Here is a 22,757-nt window from a genome sequence, read left to right as displayed (position 1 = left end):
CTCTAGCCCCCAGTGGCTAGATCTATGAGCTCAGGAGTTCCCAAGTCTTCCTAAACTTCAGACCAACCTGCCCTTCCTCTCATCTCAAGGTCGACAGGAGTCTATGGAACATGGTTGAACTCAGTCCATGTCTTCTTTGCTGCTTTTCTGCCACTTCCACTCACAAGGAGACGAAAGTGGTCTCCAGTGAACTTACAAGTCTGCTCATGTGTTCCCTTTGAGTTTCAGTCTTGCAAGGGTCATTATCCTGATGGGCTGATTTTTCTTGCCTTGATGGCTCTCAGATTAACAACTTGTTTGTTCTTATACCAGCTGGACAGTCTACTTTTTTTTTTTTTCCCTTGCTGGTCTTTCTTTCAAATATCTTTTATTCCTCTAGCCACTCTGGGTTGGTCTGCATGTCCTTTTAAGTAGGAATGTCCCACCTCAGAAGATTCTGGATGGAGCTCAGGATTCTGCCTAAGACCCTATACTCTACAAAGGCTTAACACGAAACCTATTTCTCTGGGAAAATTCTAGTACCCCTTTTAGCCTATCCAATCAGTTATAGGCTGAAGACAGGCTTACAAGTTTTTTGTAATCATCTTTCCCAATGTTCCTTTCTATTCCATGAAAATGTCTATTTTACAATAGTAGGCAAGGGAAACCAATATCCACAATACAGTCAAGCCCCTTAACATTTTTTCCCCTCTCTTACCCAATCAGACAATGCCTTGATTACTGTATCAAAGAGCCCTGTTATTCCAAGGTTGAGTGTACATTATTATTTACTTCTATCCCATTTGGTCCATGCAAACCTCCCTAAATATTCCCCTATTTTCTGTCCATCGTTTTCTTAATATAATATTTGTGCACATTTTGAGAACTGAAATCAATGTATTACATTTATGTTCTCAGAAAGGGCTCCTATGTAAAGCACTTATCTAAAAAAGATCTGATACGGACACTTGAAGGAAGGTGGTAGGTGGCTCTTCGATGTTCTGAGTTTTACTTTAAAGATAAGGAAGAACCATTGAAGGGTGTTAAGCAGGAGAGGGACACGGTCAGATTTACGTTTTAGAAAGACACACACACTATACCGATTATGTAGCTAGTGAGTTTCAAGTGTGTGAGACTAGAGATCAGAGACCAGGTGGTGTTGAGTGGAAGTGGTCCAGGCAAGTCTGAGGGAATGGCCTTAGACGGGGGATGTCAGGATGAAGATGAGCTGATGGGAGGTAGCAATACCTAAGCGGTAGACTTGTCAAAACTTGACTTCATGCCCTCCATGTCTTATGTCAGACCATTAAGTTCCATTTGACTTTTTTGGGTGACTGTGGGCATCATATTTATATCTGTCTAACAGTGGACATAGTGACCCTGTATAGGGTTTCTGAGGTTGTAAATTGTTACGGGAGCAGAAAACCGCATCTTTCTCCATGGACTAACTGGGATTTGAACTGCTGATCTTGCAAATAGCAGCCCTGCTTGTAACCCACTACACTACCAGGTTCATCAATAAAACAAAATAAGGCCATTGGTATCTCACTACTCTCAGCTCGAAACAAAGATGAAAAGAGGGGGCAAGCAGAACAGAGACACAGTTGTGCTTCTCTGCAGAAAGTGGATGATGTTTTCGGCATTAACATACATATCTTGTGGAATATGCAGATGGCAGTGGAGTCCTGGTGTGGTGCTATAGGAAAATCACAGAACTGCAAACCACAAGATCAGTGGTTCAAGGCCACCAGCCACTCCTTGGAAACCCTATACAGGGTTACTATGAGTTGGAACTGACTCGATGGTACTTAGCAACAACACGAAACAGTGACCCCAAGAACACTAGACTTATAGCTACAGTGTTAGGAGTCAGACTTTCTCTCTCTCAATACCGATGGAGTCCTGGAAAAGACCTTGGATGGCCCAACAAGGGCCCTTTGTCCACACTTGATAATATACTGTGTCCACTGGCAGATTGGCTCTAGTGGTTGATGGGAACTCATGGCAAAGAAGCACAAGAAAGAATTCCTTTTAGATTTTCATGATGAGGTGATACTCCATTCTTTTCTCAAGGCATGAGAATGTGGGCAGAAGACATATTCGAATGATTCTAATAATTGGAAACTTCAAATTTGGTCCAGACCTCTGGGCTTGACCATGAAGACTATGAATGTTTCCAACGACTCCTTTTGCCAGCAGAACACACAACCCTGCCCTGCCACCCTCCACCCCCCGCCCCCTCTGTGTTTCCAAGGAGCCCTACTGAGCCTGGCAAGGTTAGAATTTCAGAACATGGACAAAGTCCAACAAGAGCTAATCTTGCATCTTTTGCCCATAGCTTTCAGATTATTGCCTGGCTGTAGAGTTTAATTTGGAAAACAAATTACGAACGATGCTGATGTCATAAAAATAATCAGATTTCAGTGCTGAATGTGGGCTGTTTCAGCAACAGTGATTAAGTGTTCTACATACAGCAAGAGCTCCCTTAAGCACTATTAATATCACTGTAGCAATCATTTAGAGATTAATAATCACCATATTTAGGCTGTTTTTCCAAAGCCTCAAGAGGCTCAGAGGCTCCAATAGGTTTAATATCTTAAGAGAGAGCCAAATGGTTGTTGGTGGGGCACTGATTTGTTCAGGCCTCAAGGATTCAAGAGTATGTAAGTGAATCAACTTGCTACTTAATTATCCTCTGAGAAAATGAACAACACAGCCTTCCTGGGGATTGCTCCCTTTGCCACAGGCTACCCATTTGTCATCTAATTCTCACTTCCTAACCTTAGAGTCCTGGTGTGGACTCTGTAGTCACTGTAGGACAAGCACTGTAGGACTGCTAACATCAAGATTCAAACACACCAGCCACTCCTCAGAAACCCTATACAAGGCTGCTATAAGTCGTAACCAACTTGATATCACTTAACAACAGCAGTGTTCGATCACGTCTTAGAGGGTTTACAAAGTAAAGACGGGAGAAGATTTTGAGGTTTTTTTTGCTCTAGTTTGCATTGACCACGTAGCCATGTGAAGTTCAATTATAATCTGGCCGCTCTAGAAAGAGGGCATAGATATTTCTGTTGTTTTTCTACTATATGGTTTCGAACCAAAAGGAAATCTTTCCATACATTTCAAAAGATCAGTCTCACTCACAGACTTGAAAAGATAGGCACATTCTTTCCACGGAATGTGTCAGAATCAACTCTAGAAAATTAAGACCACAGGTCCTCATACTCAGTTACGTGAAAGAAAGAAAAAAGGAAAACTGGACTTGGACTTCATGCTTATCCTAGAACCACTGATTCTGACCTTCACCCAGATCTCTATTTTTGAATCCATTTGCTTCTCAATTGGCCACAGCCCTTGTCCTACATTCCTTGGCACGTAGTGACCCTGGAATAGTCGTCAGACTGTATCCTTTTACAGTTTTTCTGTGGCCATTCAAGAGGTGACTCAATCTCTCCAATCACTCTTCTCCTTGGGGTAATATTTTCTGATCCTTCTAATGTCCCCCACACAGGGGTGAGGCACAGCTTTACTCAACAATCAAAGGACAGTTTTGTGAAGGACTCTGGTCTGTGGCTCTTGAACTCTGCAGTGTACTGACTAAGAGTGGAGCCAAACTTCCTGGGTTCAAATCCCAAGTCTGCGGTGTGCTGTGTAAGCTTATTAACCTCGGCTGGCCTCACAGGGTTGTGATGATAGGAAAAGCCTGTAGTAAAGGACTGCACAGAAGAAACCCTGCCAAAGAATGGCCAGAGTCTTAGCTGTTTTGGTTCCTGTGGTTCTAGACTCTTAGAATTGAAATCTGCCGCTCTTTATCTGCCCTGTGAGATGTAGTAAGCCCAACTTTCGGGAGATTGACAGGGTAGAAAATGGAAAGGAGTTAGTTTCTGCAGGATGAAGTAAGAACACAGGAGTCAAATAGCAATCTGAAGAGGAATTATGAAAGATGTTTTAAGAACATGGGATTAACTGCCAGTGAGTGACCGGACGGAAGAGACGAGGAGGAGCAGTCAGTTTGGATTTCAGGGTGGGTGGAGAAACATAAAGGAGGAAAGGTGGTCACTGAGCTAGCCCTTGAAGAGTGGAAATGTTTTCATCTATGGAAAGGGCTTCCTAGTTGAGTATTAACATGAGCAAAGTTTTTTGGAGGACAGAGTATTAATATTGTCTCAAAGTCCTACCTGAACCAAACCCAAAACCAAACCATTTGCTGCTAAGTTACAAAGTAGAACCGCTCCATAAGGTTTTCTTGGCTGTACTCATTACCGACCGAACAAGGCCCTTCTTCCATGGTACTTCCATGGGTAGGTTCATGTGCAGGGCAAATCTCACCCTCCGATAAGTTATTAATTTTGCAGGTATGTGGTGCCTTTCAGTGGCGAGATCTATACAGAGTCGCTATGAGTCAGAACTGACTAGATGGCACTTAACATCAACAAAGCAGGGATTTCCAAATGTCTTGGCATAGACAAGTGAGGTTTTCCAGTGCTCCATCTTTTCATTGAAACATTTCAGTTGGGATTCAGTCATGTCTTCAGTGCAGTATGGCTTTCCTCCATCAGTTCTTGATCATATGCTGCCTCCTGGAATGGTTAAATATTGATCAATTCCTTTTGGTACCGTGACTCTCTATATTCCTCCCTTCTTCTTTTGATATTATTTCCTGCATTATTAAGTGTCTTGTCCCTAGAATCCTTCAATATTGAAACTTGAAGCTGGGATTTTTTTCTTCAGTTCTTTAGCAACCTTTTGGTTTTCTAATCCCAGCTCTTCACATATTTCATGATAATTCTTTATCTTCTTGAGCTGCTCTTTGAAATCTCTGTTTAGCTCATTTCCTTGATCATTTCTCCCTTCCACTTTAGTTCTTCCGTATTCAGGAGCAAGTTTCAGAGTCTCTTCTGACATCCACGTTGGTCTTTTTTTCTTTTCTGTTTTTTTAATGATCTTTTTGCTATCTTCTTATCTGATATCTTTGATGTCATTCCACAGCACATTTGAGCTTTTGTTATCAATGTTCAGTTCATCAAATCCATTCTCGAGATGGTATCTAAAGTCAGAAGGAAGATATTCAGTCAAATCTGGCTCTCATGGACTTGTCATTTTCTTGAACTTCACCTTGGACTAGCATATGAGCAAACGGATGGTCTCTTCACAGCTGTTCCTTCCTCATTCTGGAACTTCTCCATAGTCTTCTTTTTACAGATATTGTTGATTTGATTCCTGTGTGTTCCATTAGGTGAAGGCCACATATTTAGTCTCTGCTGATGTTGTTGAAAAAAGGTATTTGCAATGAATAAGTCTTTTTGGTCTTTCAAAAATTCTATCATGTGATCTCCAGCATCATTTCTGTCACTATGGCCACATTTCCCAATTGCTGATTCCTTCTGGTTTGTGTCCAAATTGTGCATTCCAATCACCATAATCATCAATGTATCTTGATTACATGTTTCATCAATTTCATACTGCAGAAGTTAATAAAAAATCTTAAATTTCCTTATCTTTGGCATTAGTGGTTGCTGTGGAAATTTGAATAATAATTACAGTAACTGGATCTTCCTTGTAGGCATATGTCTATTTAGCAGTCACTGGCAGTGTTGTATTTCAGGAGAGATGCAGCTACCTGTCCAACTGACTGGAAGAGAGTCAGATATTCATATCCATTTCAAAGAAAGGTGATAAAACAGAAGGCAGAAATTATCAAGCAAAAGTATCAGTGTCCCGTGCAAATCAAATTTTGCTGAAGATAATTCAAAACCAGTTGTGGCAGTAAATCAGCAAGGAAATTCAAGTCTGATTCAGAGGAGGACTTGGAATGAGGGGTATCATTGTTGATATCCCATGGATCTTGGTTGAAAACAGAGAATATTAGAAAGATGTGTACCTGTGTTTTATTGATCAAGCGAGGCATTCAATTGTATAGATGTTGACAAATTACAGTAACAGTATGAAGAATTCACAGTATAGAATATTTAATTATTTTGTTGTTGTTGTTAGGTGCCATCGAGTCAGTACCAACTCATAGCAACCCTATGTACACTGCCCAGTTGTGTTCCCACCTCACAATTGTTCCTGTATTTGAGCCCGTTGCCTTAGCCACTGTGCCAATACATCTCATTGGGGGTCTTCCTCTTTCTCATGGACCCCTAGTCACGTGTACATAGACCAAGAGGCAGTTGTTCAAACAGAACACGGTGACTCCGAATAGTTTAAAATCAGGAAAAGTATGTATCAGGATTAAATCCTTTCACTATACTTATTCTGTGTGTTTACTGAGCATATAATCTAAGAAGCTGAGCTATATGAAGAAGAACAGGGTATCAGGAATGGAGGAAGTCTCATTAACAACCTCTAATATACAGATGACACAACCTTACTTGCTGAAAGTTACTAGAAGCACTTACTGAAGAAAATCAATAAGTACAGGCTTCAATATGGATCATTACACCTCACCATAAAGAAAACAAAAATCCTCACAACTAAAGCAATAAACAACATCATGATCATTGGAAAAAATATTGAAGTTGTCAAGGATTTCATTTTATTCAGATCCACAATCAATATTCATGGAAGCAGTAGTAGAAAATCAAACACCGTTGGGCAGACCTGCTGTAAAAGATCTCTTAAAAATATTGGCAAAGAATATTAAATATACTATGGACTACCAGAAGGAGCTCTGGTAGCATAGTGGTTACTAATTGGGCTGCGAATCTCAGGGTTGGCAGTTCGAAAGTACCAGCTGTTGTGCAGGACAAAGATGTGGCTTTCTGCTCCCGTAAAGATTTACAGCCTTGGAAACCCTGTACAGGGTCACTATGAGTCAGAACCGACTGCACGGCACATCACAACAACAACCAGAAGAATAAGGAGCTCTGGTAGCATAGTGGGTTATGAGTTGGGCTGCTAGCCTCAAGGACAGCAGTTCGAATCTACCAGCTGTTCCTCAGGAGAAAGAAAAGGCTTTCTGCTCCTATAAAGATTGACAGCCTAGGAAATGATGATACACAGGGTTGCTGTGAGTCCGAATCAAATTCACACACATCACCACCACCACCACCACCACCTCCACCAGAAGAAAGGGCAAGTCTATCGTGGAAGAATTACAGCCAGAAGACTCCTTGGAAGTGACGTGGTGGGATTTCATCTCACATATTTGGATAAATCATCAGAAGAGACAGTGCCTGGAAATGGACATCATGTTTGGCAAAGTAGAGGCTCAGCAAAAAGACCCCCAATGAGACGGAGTGTGTCAGTCACTGTGAGAATGGACTTGGATGTCGGAAGGGTTGTGAAAGTTACTCAGGAGAAAGCAGTGTTGTCTTCTGTTGTACTTAGGGTCACTGTGAATTGGAATAGGCTAACAGCCCCAGCAACAATAAAGAGGGATTGACAAACTGTAGCCCATGTTCCAAATCTAACCCCCATCTGTTTTTGTAAATAAAATCTTATTTGGAATACAACCAACTCATTCCTTTAGATATTGCCTAAGGCTGCTTTCACGCTATAGTGGCAGAGTTGAATTGTGCGAGACATACCAGATGGCCCACAAAGCCTAAAATATTTACTCTGTGGCCCTGGATAGAAAATGTTTCTTGATCCCTGGGTCAAAGTGACATAATAACCACATACAGTGTGTGTACCTTGATTGGTTCCTGGATCTGGAAGAAAAAATGAAAACATCTATAAACACAGTTTGAGGCCAAGTTTTGTTGGTGTTAAGTGACATCGAGTCAGTTCCAACTCATAGGACACTGGATAGAGTTTCTGAGAAGCGGTCGGTGGGTATGAACTGCAGTCCATTGCTTATCCTATAGTGTCACATCAGAACTGTTAGGGCCAAGTAGACAAATTTAATAAAAGACTGCAAGTTAGATGACGTTCCTTAAATCATGTTAATTTTTTGAGGTGTAATGTTGTTTCAAAATGTCCTTCTAAAAAGTTGAGTCTTGGAGTATATCTGGACTATATCTACATTTGCAAATAATTCAGCCAAATTGAAAAAAAAAAAAAAAAAAAGGAAGGAAGGAAGATAAAATATACCGAGAAGATACAGCCAGTGTGGTAGAACATTAATAATTGGTTAGTTTAGGTAAAGGGTATGTGGACATTCATTGTACTGGTTTTTCCATTTATCTGTAGATTTGAAGATTTTCAAATAAAAGTTGTAAAGATTTTAATTTTGACAGCATTAGAGTGGATTCAGTTAGAGAACAGCTGCAATTGTCCTTCACACCTGTCTAACTTAGCGCCATCTTTCTCCCTGAGTGGAGAAGTGGTTGACTCTCCCCATCAGTGACCAGACTTAGCATAGTCTACTCTTTGTAACTTGGGGATTTTGATTGTTGTCTCTTTTACACAGTAATTCCATCAAGCTGGTGAATCTCCTCTCCATATTTATCAGCACTTGGTTAACAGCAGCCGGCTTCATCCACTTGGTAAGTATCTTGGAAGACCCCTCCACTCTGTTTTTTCTGAAACAAGTGCTTCCGTGGGTCACCTTATTACCCGAAATTTATCCCTCTGGAAAGGAGCTTCAGACCAGCTGTAGAATGCAGGAAAAGGGGAAGCAACCACACAATTGTCTGGCTTTCCAACCCCTTTATCCTCAATTAGTTCCAAACGGTGAATGATGTTTTGTCTATTTCAGTTCCCCAGTGTAACAGTGGACTTTTGGTAGGTTTCTCATCTTGCATGCAATAATCTGAAGCAACCACAAGATGGCAGTGCTTCCTCAGGAAACGCCCAGAAAAGGCCTGGGTAGAAGATCCGGAGTTTGACCCACACAGCTGGCTTAGCAAACAACAAATTCAGACCCCTCGGTTTCTCTCCACCTCGCCTTTACAAAAAAACACCTTTGGTTCTTTGGCACCTCAAAAATAATAATTCTTTAAAAATTAATGACTCTTCAAAAGTCTTAAGTCAAGCTGTTCTCACCTTCCCTTGCCTTTAGGGAGCATGGGTATGTGGGAAGCATGTTTCATATGAACACAAGTTGTTATCACTGGAAGAAGTCCCATTTAGCTATGAAGCTGTACGTCTGTTTCTATAAGGAGACCTCGTTGTTGCTACCATGAAGTTGATTTAGACTAAGGCAACCCCTTGTGCCCATGTGTGCAAAATGTCCCTGTGTTCATAGGATTTTCAGGGGTACCTCGCCATGCATCTCCTGAGGCACCTCTGGGTGGATGCGAACCATGAACCTCTTCACCACTTGTGGAGCACGTACCCATCTGTGCTACACAGGACCTTTGGGGGATGGGGGGTGGGGATGGGAGGAGGTTCACAGTTATTTTCCAGATGAACACAGGCCTGCGCGGGAAGCTGAGAGGCACTGGCGGCTCGCCACCTAGCTCTCATTGTACCAATGGGATTCTTGTCTGAACACTGACGAATCACCCCAACTCTTGCTGCAACCAAGTGCCAAGGGCTAAAAGCAAACATGTTGTTGTTAAGTACTGTCGAGTTGGTTCTGATTCATAGCCACCCTGTAGAAGGTTTTTGAGGAGTGATTGCTGGGTTTGAACCACTGACTTTGTGGTTAGCAGTCCAGCCCAGTGCTTACCCTACAGCGCTGCACCATGGCAGGGCTCCAAAAGCATGCACACAGTGGAGTTAATGCACTTTAGGAGGCAAGTGAGCTCAGTTCACAGAGCTGTTATGTGAACATCTCCAGGGAAATGGCAGATTGAGGACAAAGGTTGATGTGTGACAAAGCCTGGTGGCAGAAGTAGAGGCTAGCCACATGGACAGGCCACCTGAGTGGACCATCTACTGGGCAGCAGAGCTGGGAGTGTGGGATAGTGGACAGGAGTCAGCCCAGCCCCTCGCTTGCTCCTGAAGATCTGGTCACCTCCAGACAGAGACACAGTGGCTCTCCTGCCAAGCCCACAGCGTTATGGGCAGATCAGATACAGTGGAATGATAATGAAGTGTTTCATAAAGCCTCAAGCAAGGGTAGGAAAATTAGTCCTTGAACCAAAGCGGGCCATCTCCAGGCAGAGTCCTTGGGTGGCATAGGGACTTGACTACTACTTAAAAGGTTGGAGATTTGAACCCACCTAGAGGCCCCTTGGACTTTGGTAAGCATTAAACTGCAAACCATAAGGTCAGTGGTTCAAACCCACCAGCTGTTCCAGGGTCACTATGAGTTGGAATCAACTTGATGGCACTTAAGAACAACAGATGCCCCCTGCTTCTGCAAGGTTACGTCCTGGGAAGCCCTGTGGAACCCCTCTGCTCTGACCCAGTAGGTAGGGGCGCCATGAATTGTAGTTGACTTGCTGACAATTGATTGATGGATGCTTTCACACTACTATGGCAGAGTTGAGAAACTGTGACAGAAAGCCAACCTGAAAATCTTTACTCTTTGGTCTTTTATAGACAAAGTTTTCAGGCCCCTGGTCTAAAGGTTGGTCAAATGCAAATTGCTTTTCCTACCCGCATGGGAATTCTTGAAGGGTGGACCTTCTGCGGAGATGCTGAGGAAGGGAGGCCACCTCTGAGAGATGCTCAGAAGTCCATTTAGGATATGTAATCATTATCCAAAGACCAATGCCCAGCCATGAGCAGTTGGAGTTCTTACATTTCAGCAATTCTGTTTGTATATAATTTTATTTTCTTGTTCTCTTCTGTCCTTTTAGGTGGAGAATTCAGGGGACCCATGGGAAAATTTTCAGAACAACCAGGCTCTGACTTACTGGGAATGTGTCTATTTGCTCATGGTCACCATGTCCACGGTCGGCTATGGGGATGTTTATGCAAAAACCACACTAGGCCGCCTCTTCATGGTCTTCTTCATCCTCGGGGGACTGGTAAAAACTCTTTATTATGATTTAGACTTGTATGGTCATTAATGTTTTCTAGTATACATTTCCTGAAAGCATTGTAGTTTCATGTGGTGTGTTAGAAGTCAGTGATTGTCTTAGTGTTACAATCTGGCTAAGTCAGTACATGCACACGATGGCTCCTCTGCATGTACTCCAGTGTGTTATTTTCCCAAAGACTAAGGAGAGGTGCCATCTAATTGCACTGCTTTTGCTGGGGACAACTATAGAGCCAGGAGCACCCATGATAGTCTTAAGAAAGAGATATTGTTAGTAAGTGGTGAGTTCTGCCCCTTAACCATGGAAGTCAGGATCTTGTATTCTGCAAGGACACTTAGAAGTGACCTGGTAGATGATTTTGATACTTTGTAGACAGTTAGTGGTTTCAAGAACACCCCTGCCTCCCACGTCATGCCCCATTCTACACTTCCAACAAACACTGTGACCGGGGCCTGCCCTAGAGCCTCAAAAGCCCAGCAGAGGATGGTGAACACAGGGAGCTCATCCACACGGACATTGCCTATGAGCCAATAAAGTTTCACAAACAGCCAGCTCCCTCATGCAGCCACACACCCAAAATATTTTCCCACCACCTTTGCAAGCCAGAAATTCAAAAAAACATTTTGGTCTAGGCAGATCGCTACGTAGCTCTCAAATGTCGGTTATGATGTAATATTCAAAGGGGATTTCTGGCAATACGTTGATGGCTGCTGCATTTTGTCTTTCAAAGCCACTCAACTTGAGCTGAGAATTCCTTTTTTTTTTTGCTGTGTGTGTATGAGCTAAGTGAGTCATTTATGTGCACTGCACGTGCATGTATATTTCTTTATGCATACACATCTGTCTATTTTGTATGCATGAAAGATACATTAAAATGTATAGAAATGTACATGTGCTCGTGTACATGAATATAAATGTTTCTCCAGCATTTTAGAAGTTCCTTCTAGATAATGCCACCCAGTTATCAGAAAGCAAGAGCCTAGGAGTATCCAGCCACTAGCGAGATGTTTGTTGGACAAAACATGGCAACTTTGACCTCCTTCCCTGTCTTCTTTCCCTCCCATGTGATCACCTGAATTTACCTTGTGTGCTTTTTTTAGTAATTTTTTTTTTTCATAGAAAGGTGTATTTTTGAATGTTTTCCTTTCAGTGTTGATTGTCTAGAAATTCGTAAAGAATCCTCGTGAGTGTTGATGAGAAGGAACCGCCTTCACAGCAGTCTGTGTGTGTGCGTGTGTGTATGAATGTAGTTTCACTAGCATGCATCCCTGTAACTTTCTTCTCTTCAGAAAGAAGAGTTAGATGCCAGTTTATTTATTCCTACCGCACTGGGACTTTTCTCAACTGCGTGCTTTGTTTTTGTTAGCTGTCTAGATTGATTCATATTTTGTTTTGTCCTGTGCATTTCCAGGATCTTACCCTTTTTGTGTGCTTATATTTATTTTTTAATAATCAAATATATGAATATATATACCTTCATAGTTCTAATCCTTTTGTGTTTTCAGATCTTAGTGTCCGCCCCCCCCCGCCCCCCCACTTCTGAAAAGTTCACCCCTTTCTTTGGCCTGTCTTTTTAGTATCTCTTCTGTCTCCTATCTTTTCCTCAGGCCATGTTTGCCAGCTACGTCCCTGAAATCATAGAGTTAATAGGAAACCGCAAGAAATATGGGGGCTCATACAGTGCGGTTAGTGGAAGAAAGTAAGTATACCAAGAAGTTTTCCTGCCTGCATCATGGGAGAATTTCTCTGCATGCTATTTTTTTTTTTTTTTTTGCTCTTGTTTCTTTGTTTCATGCATGTAGGCAATGTTTGCCCGCTACGTGCCCGAAATTGCTGCTCTGATCCTGAACCGGAATAAATTCGGCGGGACTTTTAACAAACATGGCGGCAGAAAGTAAGTCAGTTGCATCAGAAAAGACTTGGTTGAGTGACTTTCATGAGTCCGTGTGGTGGAAAGGCCTGAATCCAGACTTCTATGAAAAAAGAGTTACATTCTGCGTGGGGTGTGTTTTCAAGGGTTATACTTGGACCACCTACGTAGGCCTTTTCACAATTTTCTTCCCATCCATCTTTTCCAAGAGGAATACTGATTTCTCCTGGAATGGGGATTCATCTATAACTAAGCCCATGCTTTTCTGACTCCTAGCAAGTGGACCAAGATCATTTGTTCTTCATACCAACTGACTTAGTGGTTGACTGTGGTCTTCCAAAGTAATGTGATGCCATGCTCTGGTGACCTTCTACAGAGGGTGGGATCAAAGTCTTCCTACTGGAAAGGCATTGTGGTCCTCAGAGAACCAGTTCCCCTCTTTAGCCAAGAGACACCAATTGTGTCCTCAGAGTGGCCCATTGAAATTCCTCTGACCCAGGACAGTTCTGTTAGTGGTATGTCTGGGCACTGCGCAGTGTTCCCGATGAATGACTTGTTGGGCTTCCCGAACATGACTGTGCTTTTTCTGGAGACTCTCCTTTTGTTCTTGTTGTTGTTGTTGTTAAGTGCCATCGAGTCGGTTCCGACCCATAGCGACCCTGTATAGGGTTTCTGAGGGTGTAAATCTTTACGGGAGTAGAAAGCCTCATCTTTCTCCCGTGGAGCAGCTGGTAGTTTCGAACCGCTGACCTTAAGGTTCGCAGCCCGATTCGTAACCACTACGCTACCAGAGCTCCTAGGAATGCCATTATATGGGCCTTATGTAAGTGGCAGAATGTTGCCATGTGAGTGCTCTGTTGGTAAACCATTCTGAGAGAAGATGTTAAGGGAGAGGCAGAGTGGTGTTTTTGAGACACAATTCACACGCAGTCTAGCATTTAAATCTTTAGTGGAGAGCTTGAAGACTCTTTCCTTGTGCTCACACCCCATATCTGGCAACACCCCAGAAAGTCCGTTCCAGTCCCTTGGCTGTCATGGAAGTTTTATGGTGGAAATGTCTCCCCATAGTTTATTTCAAAACAAACTCTAGAATAACCTAGTTTGTTTGTTTACATAAAAAAAAAAGGGAATAAAATAAAGCCAATAGCCTTTTCCCCAGTCGTCTGCTTGTTGCGGACTGGAGGCCACATTACATGGAGCCAGCCCCCCGTCTTCTGTTAGGACCCCCGCGCATCCTGGGCTCAGGTGTCCAGACCTCTGTTAGCAAATGAGGAGGTGGGAAAAGAGGTTCATTTTGTTTAACTACCCACACGACGCCAGTTTCCTTTCCAAGGAACAAAGGACAGTGTGCAAAAGGAAGCCAGTTGGCTTTTTGTCAGTAGAGGCTACACACTCCTCTAATGTATTCCTCCTCTTCCTATTATCTTCACAGCCCTGATGAGGTTAGGACCAAGCTGTTCCAATATCTGGACCACTGGTTGGATCCAAAAGGCCAAATAAGTTCAGAGACATCCCTTGATAACCTCTCACATGCCAGGAGAAAACAGCTTGTCTGTTCATTGGGGCTTTAAGATGGGGACAGGTCGCTATCAAACAGAATGTATTCTGAGGGCCTGAGCTCTCTTTGTGGCTTCCCAACTCACAGTGTAAGCCAGCATTTCCTTGTCCCTGCCCTTGAAGAAGTCAATAAAATTAATTGCTCTGAAGTCTGTGTTGATAATACTTCTTGACGAAGACTCCAGGTAATTTTTTTCCCCCCAAAAGCTGTTTGCCGGTCCAATGTGGGTGGGCATGGTAGCTGGCCGCTTTTGTTGATGGGCGACCAGATGAGGCCCTCAGCTCGACACTCACTCACCAGTCCTTGGTCTAGCCCAGTCATCTTTTCCGCCTTGTCACTTAGACCCCCACATGCTGGGGACTTCAGATCACAGACTTCCTGCAGCTTTTGTTCTTGCTTCATAATCTTTTATCACGGTTGTAAGTCTGGTTCACTCTCTGTTTTTTCCCTTCTTTTATGAAAATGCACACTTTGCTTTTAATGTTCTCTTTGGGTCTCCGATGTCCAGGGACCCCTCGGACAGAACCGGTTTCTGTCATCAACACTGGGGCTGTTGGCTTTACTTTACGCATTGTTTCCTGGTTCAAAAGCTAATTACTGGGTAGTTTAAAGAAGGCCTTTGGTCACTTAGATCTTTCATCAGAAAATACAAGCTTGGGAAGGGAACGGTAATACAGGGCCATTAGCACCCTTTGTTTGATGTTGTTTTTCCAGTCAGTAGAACAAGATTGATGAAATGTTATGTTTGGCCAAAATTTGAGTTTTCATTTGGAATTCAGTGTTGAGAGAATGGGCTGTCAGAATCAATAACTTTTCTTTCGCTTGGGATATGGGCATGTGGTACTAATTAGCAATATAAGGTCTTTAGTTGAGCAACCAAGCATGGATTCTGGCAGCAAACATAATGAGAAACTACAGTTGTTCTATTTCTAACGTCAAAAAGTTTCCAGATAAAATTAAATGCATTTGCAAAATGAAAGCAGCTAAACTTTGTTGAAAGATGGAGTTCAGACCCTTAAAATAGCGTGCTGTGCTCCACGTTTTTGTCTGTGCATAAATGTGTGTGCTGTCCTCATGATCACAAATATGTGCACTCTTCTTCCCAGGGTTTAGTCAGATGAATGCCCAGAGAGTCATTAAAACAAATACCTACAAACATAAAAACAAAATAAAGGGATTTATCTATGTGTGCATATTGTATTCAAAAATAACCTCTCTAGCAATACATTAATTTGTCAGACAACTCAAGGTAACTCGCAATCCCAAACTACAGATTATTTAGAGTACAAAGATGAGGCAGAGAAGCTGGGGATTTTGTTGATCGTGCTATCCTATTTCAGGATATTGGAGAATATAAAGGTTTCCCTTGGCACCTGATAGTCACTGTTAATTTACATGTGTTTCATAGTGTAAACACTTCTTGATGCAGCCGCAGAAATATCTTCATCATCAGCACGTTCTCAGTAGCTTAGAGTGAACTGTCTCCAATGTTTTTATTAATACTCTCCCCTGACCATCCACAGGGCATCTCAAGCCAGCGGTATATTGGTGGGTGCACAGCTGGGCATCAGGATTTATTAAAGCAATGTACTGGGGCTTTGAGATTAATAGGTATTTTAGTATACAAAGGGGTCCCCAGGTAGTGGATTATTTAAGCACTTGGATGTTAACCAAAAGGTTGGAGGTTTGAATCCACTCAAAGGCACCTAGGAAGGAAAGCCTACCTACTTCATAGTCGTTGACAGTGTGAAGGCACACAGTTCTACTCTCACACATGGAGCCGCCCTGAGTCAAAGGGGACTCAATGGTAAATGGTGTAGGTTCAGTGAAAGACGAAGGTCTCTCTGAATTGAATTTTGAGGACACTTAACCTGTTGGGCTGAGACCCTGAGTCTTATTCCAAAGAGTAGCTCCTTCTGCAGCTCAGGCTGTGGGGAACGTGAAACTCTATGGCCTTTGAGGTCCCTTTCCTCCCACAGCCCCTTGCAGTTCTCCCCAGAGGTGACCTCTGTGAGTATAACTCTGCCCATTCCTGTTTGTGTTTATGAGAACTAACTGACAAGATCCAGGTCTGAGGTCACAGGGACAAATCCATTTCCCTTCATCACCTCCTTAGAAGTGGCAGGGCTGGGATTCCTCCAGAACTTGTGTTTCCCATGACTAGGTTTTTGTGGCCCCAAACTCAGGTAGTCCTAGATCAAGTGATTGTGCTGAGTGAGAATGGGTTGAGTTTCCATACTTTGACTGGTTCCTTCCTGGTAGCCAAATGCCGAAAAGACACATAGAAGAGAGAAATGACTAACAAAAGGCAAACTATTGAGTTGATTTCGACTAAGAGTGACCTTGTGCAACAGAGAAGAAATGCTCCCATAGGGTGTCCTGTTGTTGTTATGTGCCGTGGAGTCGGTTCTGACTCATAGTGACCCTGTACAGGGTTTGCGAGGCTGTAAATCTTTACCGAAGCCAATGACCACATCTTTCTCCCACAAGGTGGCTGGTGGGTTCTTAACCACAACCCCACCAGGACTCTTTACTAAAAGACAAGGAGTCGATAAGGGGTTAGCAGGAGTAGGAATGGGATGACCTTGGAGAAAGGTCCCCAGGATGAATGAATTATGAGAATAATGATCACAGACCAAACTAGTGCTCATTCTAACTAAGACAACTTTGTGTAAAACTTAATGCTGTGCCTTCTAGAACACTACCTGATACGGCAGAAAAGAGTGACACATCCTTCTGGAAAGAGTGTGAATCCAAGGACAATGTGCACCATGAAGTTAGTCCATCACATAAGGATAAACATTATGGGAGACCACTATTGGAGCTCTGGTAGCGTAGTGGTTACGAATCGGGCTGTGAACCACAAGGTCAGCAGTTGGAAACTACCAGCTGTTCCGCAGGAGAAAGATGAGGCTTTCTGCTCCTGTAAGGATTTACAGCCTTGGAAACCCTGTACAGGGTAGCTATGAGTCGGAACCGACTCCACGGCACATAACAACAATGACCGTAAACATCGAGAAGAAACATTCTCTGAAGGTTACAAAGGGTAAGCGAGGGTAGGTTACTGACTGGAGGGTAGACACTTCGTTAGCTTGGGGGAAGGAGAAGGTAATATACAATAAGAGGAAGGTCACAAAACAATGGTGGAGACAGAAGACACTGGGAGGAGTGCAAAGTATGAAAAGCCAGCACGCTCCATACTCCTGGCTGCCTTATATGGTGGTAATTTTAATAACTACCCCTGGGACCCTGTGAAGAAGGTCCTGTTCATCCCCATTTGGAATGGATGAGGACACTGGGGAACAGAGGGGTTAAGTCGTTTGCAGGACATCACACAGTTTCTGCAGATGGAACCAGGATTTGAGCCTGGGGTCATCTGCTCCACTGAGCCATGCTGCCTTCCAGATCATCTCTTGACTTTGAGGTAGAAAGTCAGTGACCCTCTGTGGTAGTTGTTGTTGTTAAGTGCCATTGAGTTGGTTCTGACACATAGCAACCGTGTATAAGGTTTCTGAGGAGTAGCTGCTGCAGGTCAAGCCAAACTTGCAGTCCGGTGCTTTATTCTACGCCACCACACCAGGGCTCCCAGTGAGCCTATATATGTGAGGGAGGAAACAGAACCATGTGAGTTTCATTTTGCGTCTGTTACCTCCTCACCCACAGCCTCAAACAATCCTGGTCCAAGAACCAAAGAAACAAATGGGGCAGGGGAGATAAAACCACTTCTTCCTTTGTTTATGTTTTGTTTTCACTTCACTAAAAATGTAATTACCACTTGCATACTTGCAGCAATAAACAGCTTTCAAGGACTGACAGACAGACACATGATTTGTCCAAAGTAAAGACCTGTGACTTGTTTGCAGATTTCAAAACTTTCCACCCCCTCCCTGCCTCCATCCTTTCTAGGCAGTTCACGTCCTGGGTTACCAGCCTGCCAGAACTTGGGCTCCCTTCTGGGCAGGTCCAACAAGCATGCTATCTTAAGAACATTCTTTGTCCTGGTAGATTTCGCCACCTGTGTTATTTAATTCCCTGGTTGATCTGCAGCCCAGCTCAGTAGAGATTTCTTGTAGTGGTCTCACAGCTTTGTGAGAATGATCACTGAATCTTCCTGGAGGGAGTTGGGGGAGTGGTCTTCAACCCTGGTGTGGCCTCAAAATTGTAGGGGGGTTCAAAACTATAGAAGTGGGGAGAATTGCTCAGGCTTCTCCGTTTAAAACCAATAGTAAATGCTTTATTATATACACCAGTACTGGTGTGGCACTTTGGGTTAATGCGCTGAACTGCAAGGTCGGTTTGGGACTGCAAGATTAGCGGTTCAAGCTCACAAGCTGCTCTTCGGAAACCCTATACAGGGTTGCTATGAGTCGGAACCGACTCAATGGCACTTAACAATAACAACAACAACAACCTCACTCGTGGACATAGTTAGGTTCCAAGGACTAGTCATTTTGTGGAAATCGGAGTTATCTGAAGATGAAGAATTCTTTTTTCTGTTTTCAGACCATCCATTTGCCCAGTTTTTTGTGTTGTTTTTTAAATTTTATTTAGAAAATATGATCATAGAAATAATAGCTGCTACAGTTTACCAGTGTGCGTATCACTGAGTCAGTTCCGGTTATGAATTATAGATTATTCCTCTGCAGAGAAGGAAGGAGGCTTGGAGTTGGATAAAGCCAGGCTATTTGACTGGAGGGTCCGTGGTGTTCGCACTTCACTTTCCTCCTGTGCTGGGTCAGAGTTCCCCCCACTAAAGCCACCTCCAGGGCTCCACTCCTACTGCGGAAAACCCTGTCTTTAAGATCCCAACAGGCTTGGAGAGTTACCTAGGCTTGGGGGCCTCTTACAAGGCTGCTGGGAGCCCGGCCACTCACCTGGCCCCATCAAAGCACAGGCTTCAGACCAGTTTGGCTCCATTTGGGATGTCATTAAACTCACATACATTTCTTCTGAACACTCCCCTGTGGCTCTTTCTTTCCTCCCTTCCTACCCTACAGCAATTTTGAGCTTTAGGGCCTCAGATCATGTGGATGCAGCACAAACATCAGCAGGAGATAGCGGAGGACTCCGGGCGGCATGGTCCAGCTTCCTGGTGGTTGCCCAGAGACCTTCCTTAAACTCCACAACCTGGCCACCGTGTGTTAATATGTATGTAAACTGGTTGGAGAGTAGCTGGCTTTAGTATTGTTTTTAATGTGAAATGTCACATTATGAGGTAATAGATAAGTGGAAGGTGTGCATCAATTACAGAGTTTCATTCAGGCTGGGAAAGCAGAGCCAGACTGAGATTCCGTGAATGTAGAAACAGCGGTTCTTGACACGAGATTAAGTAGTCCAAGGAAGTGACACCACAGAGAAGGTGATGCTAAAGTTTACTGACTACTTCACCCAGCTTGTGTTACCTCTTGTGTTGTTGTGAAGGAGCATCCTAGGTTTTCAAGTTCAGGTGTGTGGCTCCCTCTCTCTCAGGCTCCCAACTCTCCTGGACTGTGTTCTCCTCGGACTTATCACGAAAGCACATCCCATCTGCCTGTCCTGATTGTTGGATCTGAAGTTAACTGTCTTTCCTCTTAAGGGAAATAGATAAATTTCATCTCACTCATTATCCTTGGCTCCTTCCTGAGACCATTTTCTGGGCTGTCTTGTATCGACATGAAATTTGACTCCATATTCTCCTCCACCCTTAGTTTTGTCTGCTTTGGTTCTAGACCTTTTTTTTTTAAAGGAATTGAAATTGGAAACAATCTTCTAAATCAGAGCATGGATTCTATCACTACCAAGACTCATGTAATCTACCTCCCTACCCTTCATATTCTATCCTCACCAAAAAGAATTAACATGAATCGTGTCTTTCATTCATCCCACATGTGTTTATTGAGGGCTTACTACCCACCCGGCACTGGGGACAGACGTATGTCTACACACTCATAAAGATCTGCAAATCTACCACATTTTTCTTTAGCTACATATTATATTATTTGACCACCTAAGTGGTTGGGAAATTCAAACTTAGAGTTTATTTAAACCTCCCCTCTGGGTTCCCAGAGGTGACAGTCTTCCTAAAATAACATTTTCATCCCTTCTCTTTCTGAGAAAGCGTGGCCTCTCGCACTTGGGAGTAAGATTCAGGGTCAATTCATGGGGTGTTGACTTGGGCTGAGTTTCATGGGCCCCTTTCCTTTCCTGTTTACTTGTATCTCGAACACCACTCACTCCCACTTCTCTGTGGGCTGCAAGGGGCTGACTGCTCTCAGGAGGGATGTTTTCTATAAAATGTCATTTACGATTTCTATATCACAGGCATTCCGTTAATCCTCCAAAGACACCGCTCTGGTGGAAATGTGACTGAAGTTTGCATTTTACACAAACCTCGGTTCTTTGTCAAATAAGCCATTAAGCTGTCTCCTTGCGTGGCCCATGTGACTTCCCAGCCTGAACTCCCTAGCAATTTCTTCAGATTCCTAAATTTTAAAAGCCATAAATTAGCAAATCATCAACATATCACCAGCAAGGATCATCTGGTAGCGATTCTAGTCAGAAGGAAACACAGGCCTCAATAACTGATCTTCACAGAGATACGAAGAACTGTAGACAGACAGATACAGTAAATAGGAAGACAAACAGATAATTCAAGTTGACAGGCCATGTTGGATTGATTAGGCATTCTGCTTTGATTAGCATGCAGCTTTTGGGGAAGGAAAAAAAAACAAAAACCAACCCATGCAATTGCCCTAATACCTTGCAAAAATGACCCTTGACTGTTTCTGAAACTAAGTACAGAGGGACAGATACCAAAAGCAAGTGTCATTCAGTGCCATTTCATACAATGTAGAAGGCCAGCTAGTCCTTTTTGACAAGCGAGGCCTTGGAGGGTGTAGATGGTCCGTACTTCTTTCTTTGCATCTGTTTTGGATTCTTCTAAGCCACATCTTCAGTCCCTTTCAAGCTTGAAGCTCTATTTAAAGACACTTGGGTGCATATTAAATCAATTTCCTGATAACACTAATGGAATGAAGGCTTGCCCCCTCCCCTCCACTTCCTGCTGTCTTTCTCCTTTCCACACACTTATCAAAATGTTCCAGCTATTGTTCTGAAAACAAGAATAGAAATGTAGGTGGGAGATCCATTGCGTGTTTTCAAAAAAAAAAAGTCATATTAAAGCTTAGACTTTTGCTCTCAAATATTCTGTCTTCCATAAAAATGATTTCTGAATATGGCTTTTCTAATTATAATCCCTTATGATTCTTTCTGCTCAACCTCACATTTGACGGGCAAATCCTCACTGGTAGATTTAGAATCAAAAGAACGAATGCAAATACCAAAGATGAAGCTTTGTCGTGTCTCCTGTCTTCCTGGTAAATTGTTCATTCTGACAGAAGGCTTCCTAAAGCTGTGCAGAATCGTTCCCAGTAGACTCTGGGTTCATTCCATTGTGACTATCATCATACACTGAACACAAAGCAGGAGACTTTATAACTGGCCATTGCAGTGTGATGTCTCTGTCAAATTACTATAGAGGTCAACTGAGCGAGAAACTCATTGGATCAGAATCTGGTCCTAGAAGGACCATTTGAGTTTTTAGTGATGGTGCCCTTTCATAGTATTGCCTTCCAAAGCCTACAACCACCTCCAGAGTCCCAGGGGAACTTTGTCTCCTATTTTCTGGTAGCTTCTTCAATAAGGGAACTTGGGAGGTACTCAGAGATCTATACAAGCCATCTCGCCATGAAACCCAAGAGGCAATGCCAGCTAGTATTCAGATCAGCTTTAGGATGAACCCCTATTTTAGAACCTGTCTGAGTCTTTGACCCATCAGGGTATCCAAGGAACCAGTGGCAGACAAGCAGAAACTGACTGTCCCCGTGAAATGCTGTTTTGTCAGGAATTTTGTTCGATAAAATCATGACGGTATAAAACAAACTTGAAGGTGGCGAGCATTTTAGGAGAATTGCTTCTGAAAGGATTTCATCTTCCAATATACCCATTGGCATAGTTTCGGGGAAACAGGTAACAGTAGGGTGCCTTGTGCTCCTAGAAAGCTCTGGATCTGATGCCAAGAGGTTTGGGAAGGAAGGGAGGTGCTGACCCTGTTCTGAGGACTGCTGCATTCCCATGCCTCTCAGACTCCATCGCACCTATCGTGACTCTCCCAGTTCTGTGTGTGCGATGGATGCTGAAGGCACGATGAAGCACATGCAATGTGTTGAGACTACTTGCAAAGTCCAGTGTGGTGCTGCAGGATAGGTACTGGGCTGTTAACTGCAAGGTTAGAGGTTCAAATCCACCAGGAACTCCTCGGAAACCCTATACTGACTCAACAGCACTTACCAACCACTTGCAGTAAATGGCTAGTAGCATGTGTGAGCTCAAGCAACAAGGGGCCGAGGGATAAGACATGGACATGCTTACTCTATTCTCATGGGAGGGTCACACCCAACAGCATGTGATGTAATACGTGATGTCTGACTTGCTAGGGTGTCAGGGTCAGAGGCGAGACTTGTTTGCAAAGCAAAACTCACCCTGC

General features: G+C 43.2%; 1 protein-coding gene across 31 annotated transcripts in view; it reads left to right on the top strand.

The window, feature by feature from the left end:
- Positions 1–22,757, top strand: part of KCNMA1 (potassium large conductance calcium-activated channel, subfamily M, alpha member 1) — a 1,077,241-nt gene that overhangs the window by 715,580 nt on the left and 338,904 nt on the right. For 30 of the 31 annotated variants that reach the window (XM_006837432.1, XM_006837421.1, XM_006837418.1 and 27 more), the window contains 3 exons: positions 8,342–8,417; positions 10,623–10,793; positions 12,413–12,504. In XM_006837432.1, coding sequence (XP_006837495.1) covers positions 8,342–8,417; positions 10,623–10,793; positions 12,413–12,504 — 339 coding nt within the window. Of the gene's footprint in view, positions 1–8,341; positions 8,418–10,622; positions 10,794–12,412; positions 12,505–12,607; positions 12,700–22,757 lie in introns of all 31 variants that reach the window. The other variant, XM_006837433.1, reaches the window with a different exon arrangement.

This window comes from Chrysochloris asiatica, unplaced genomic scaffold (genome assembly GCF_000296735.1).
Source record: "Chrysochloris asiatica unplaced genomic scaffold, ChrAsi1.0 scaffold00020, whole genome shotgun sequence".
Lineage (NCBI taxonomy): Eukaryota > Metazoa > Chordata > Mammalia > Afrosoricida > Chrysochloridae > Chrysochloris > Chrysochloris asiatica.
Note: the sequence above shows the minus strand (reverse complement) of the source record. Positions and strands in the feature narration are given on the sequence as shown.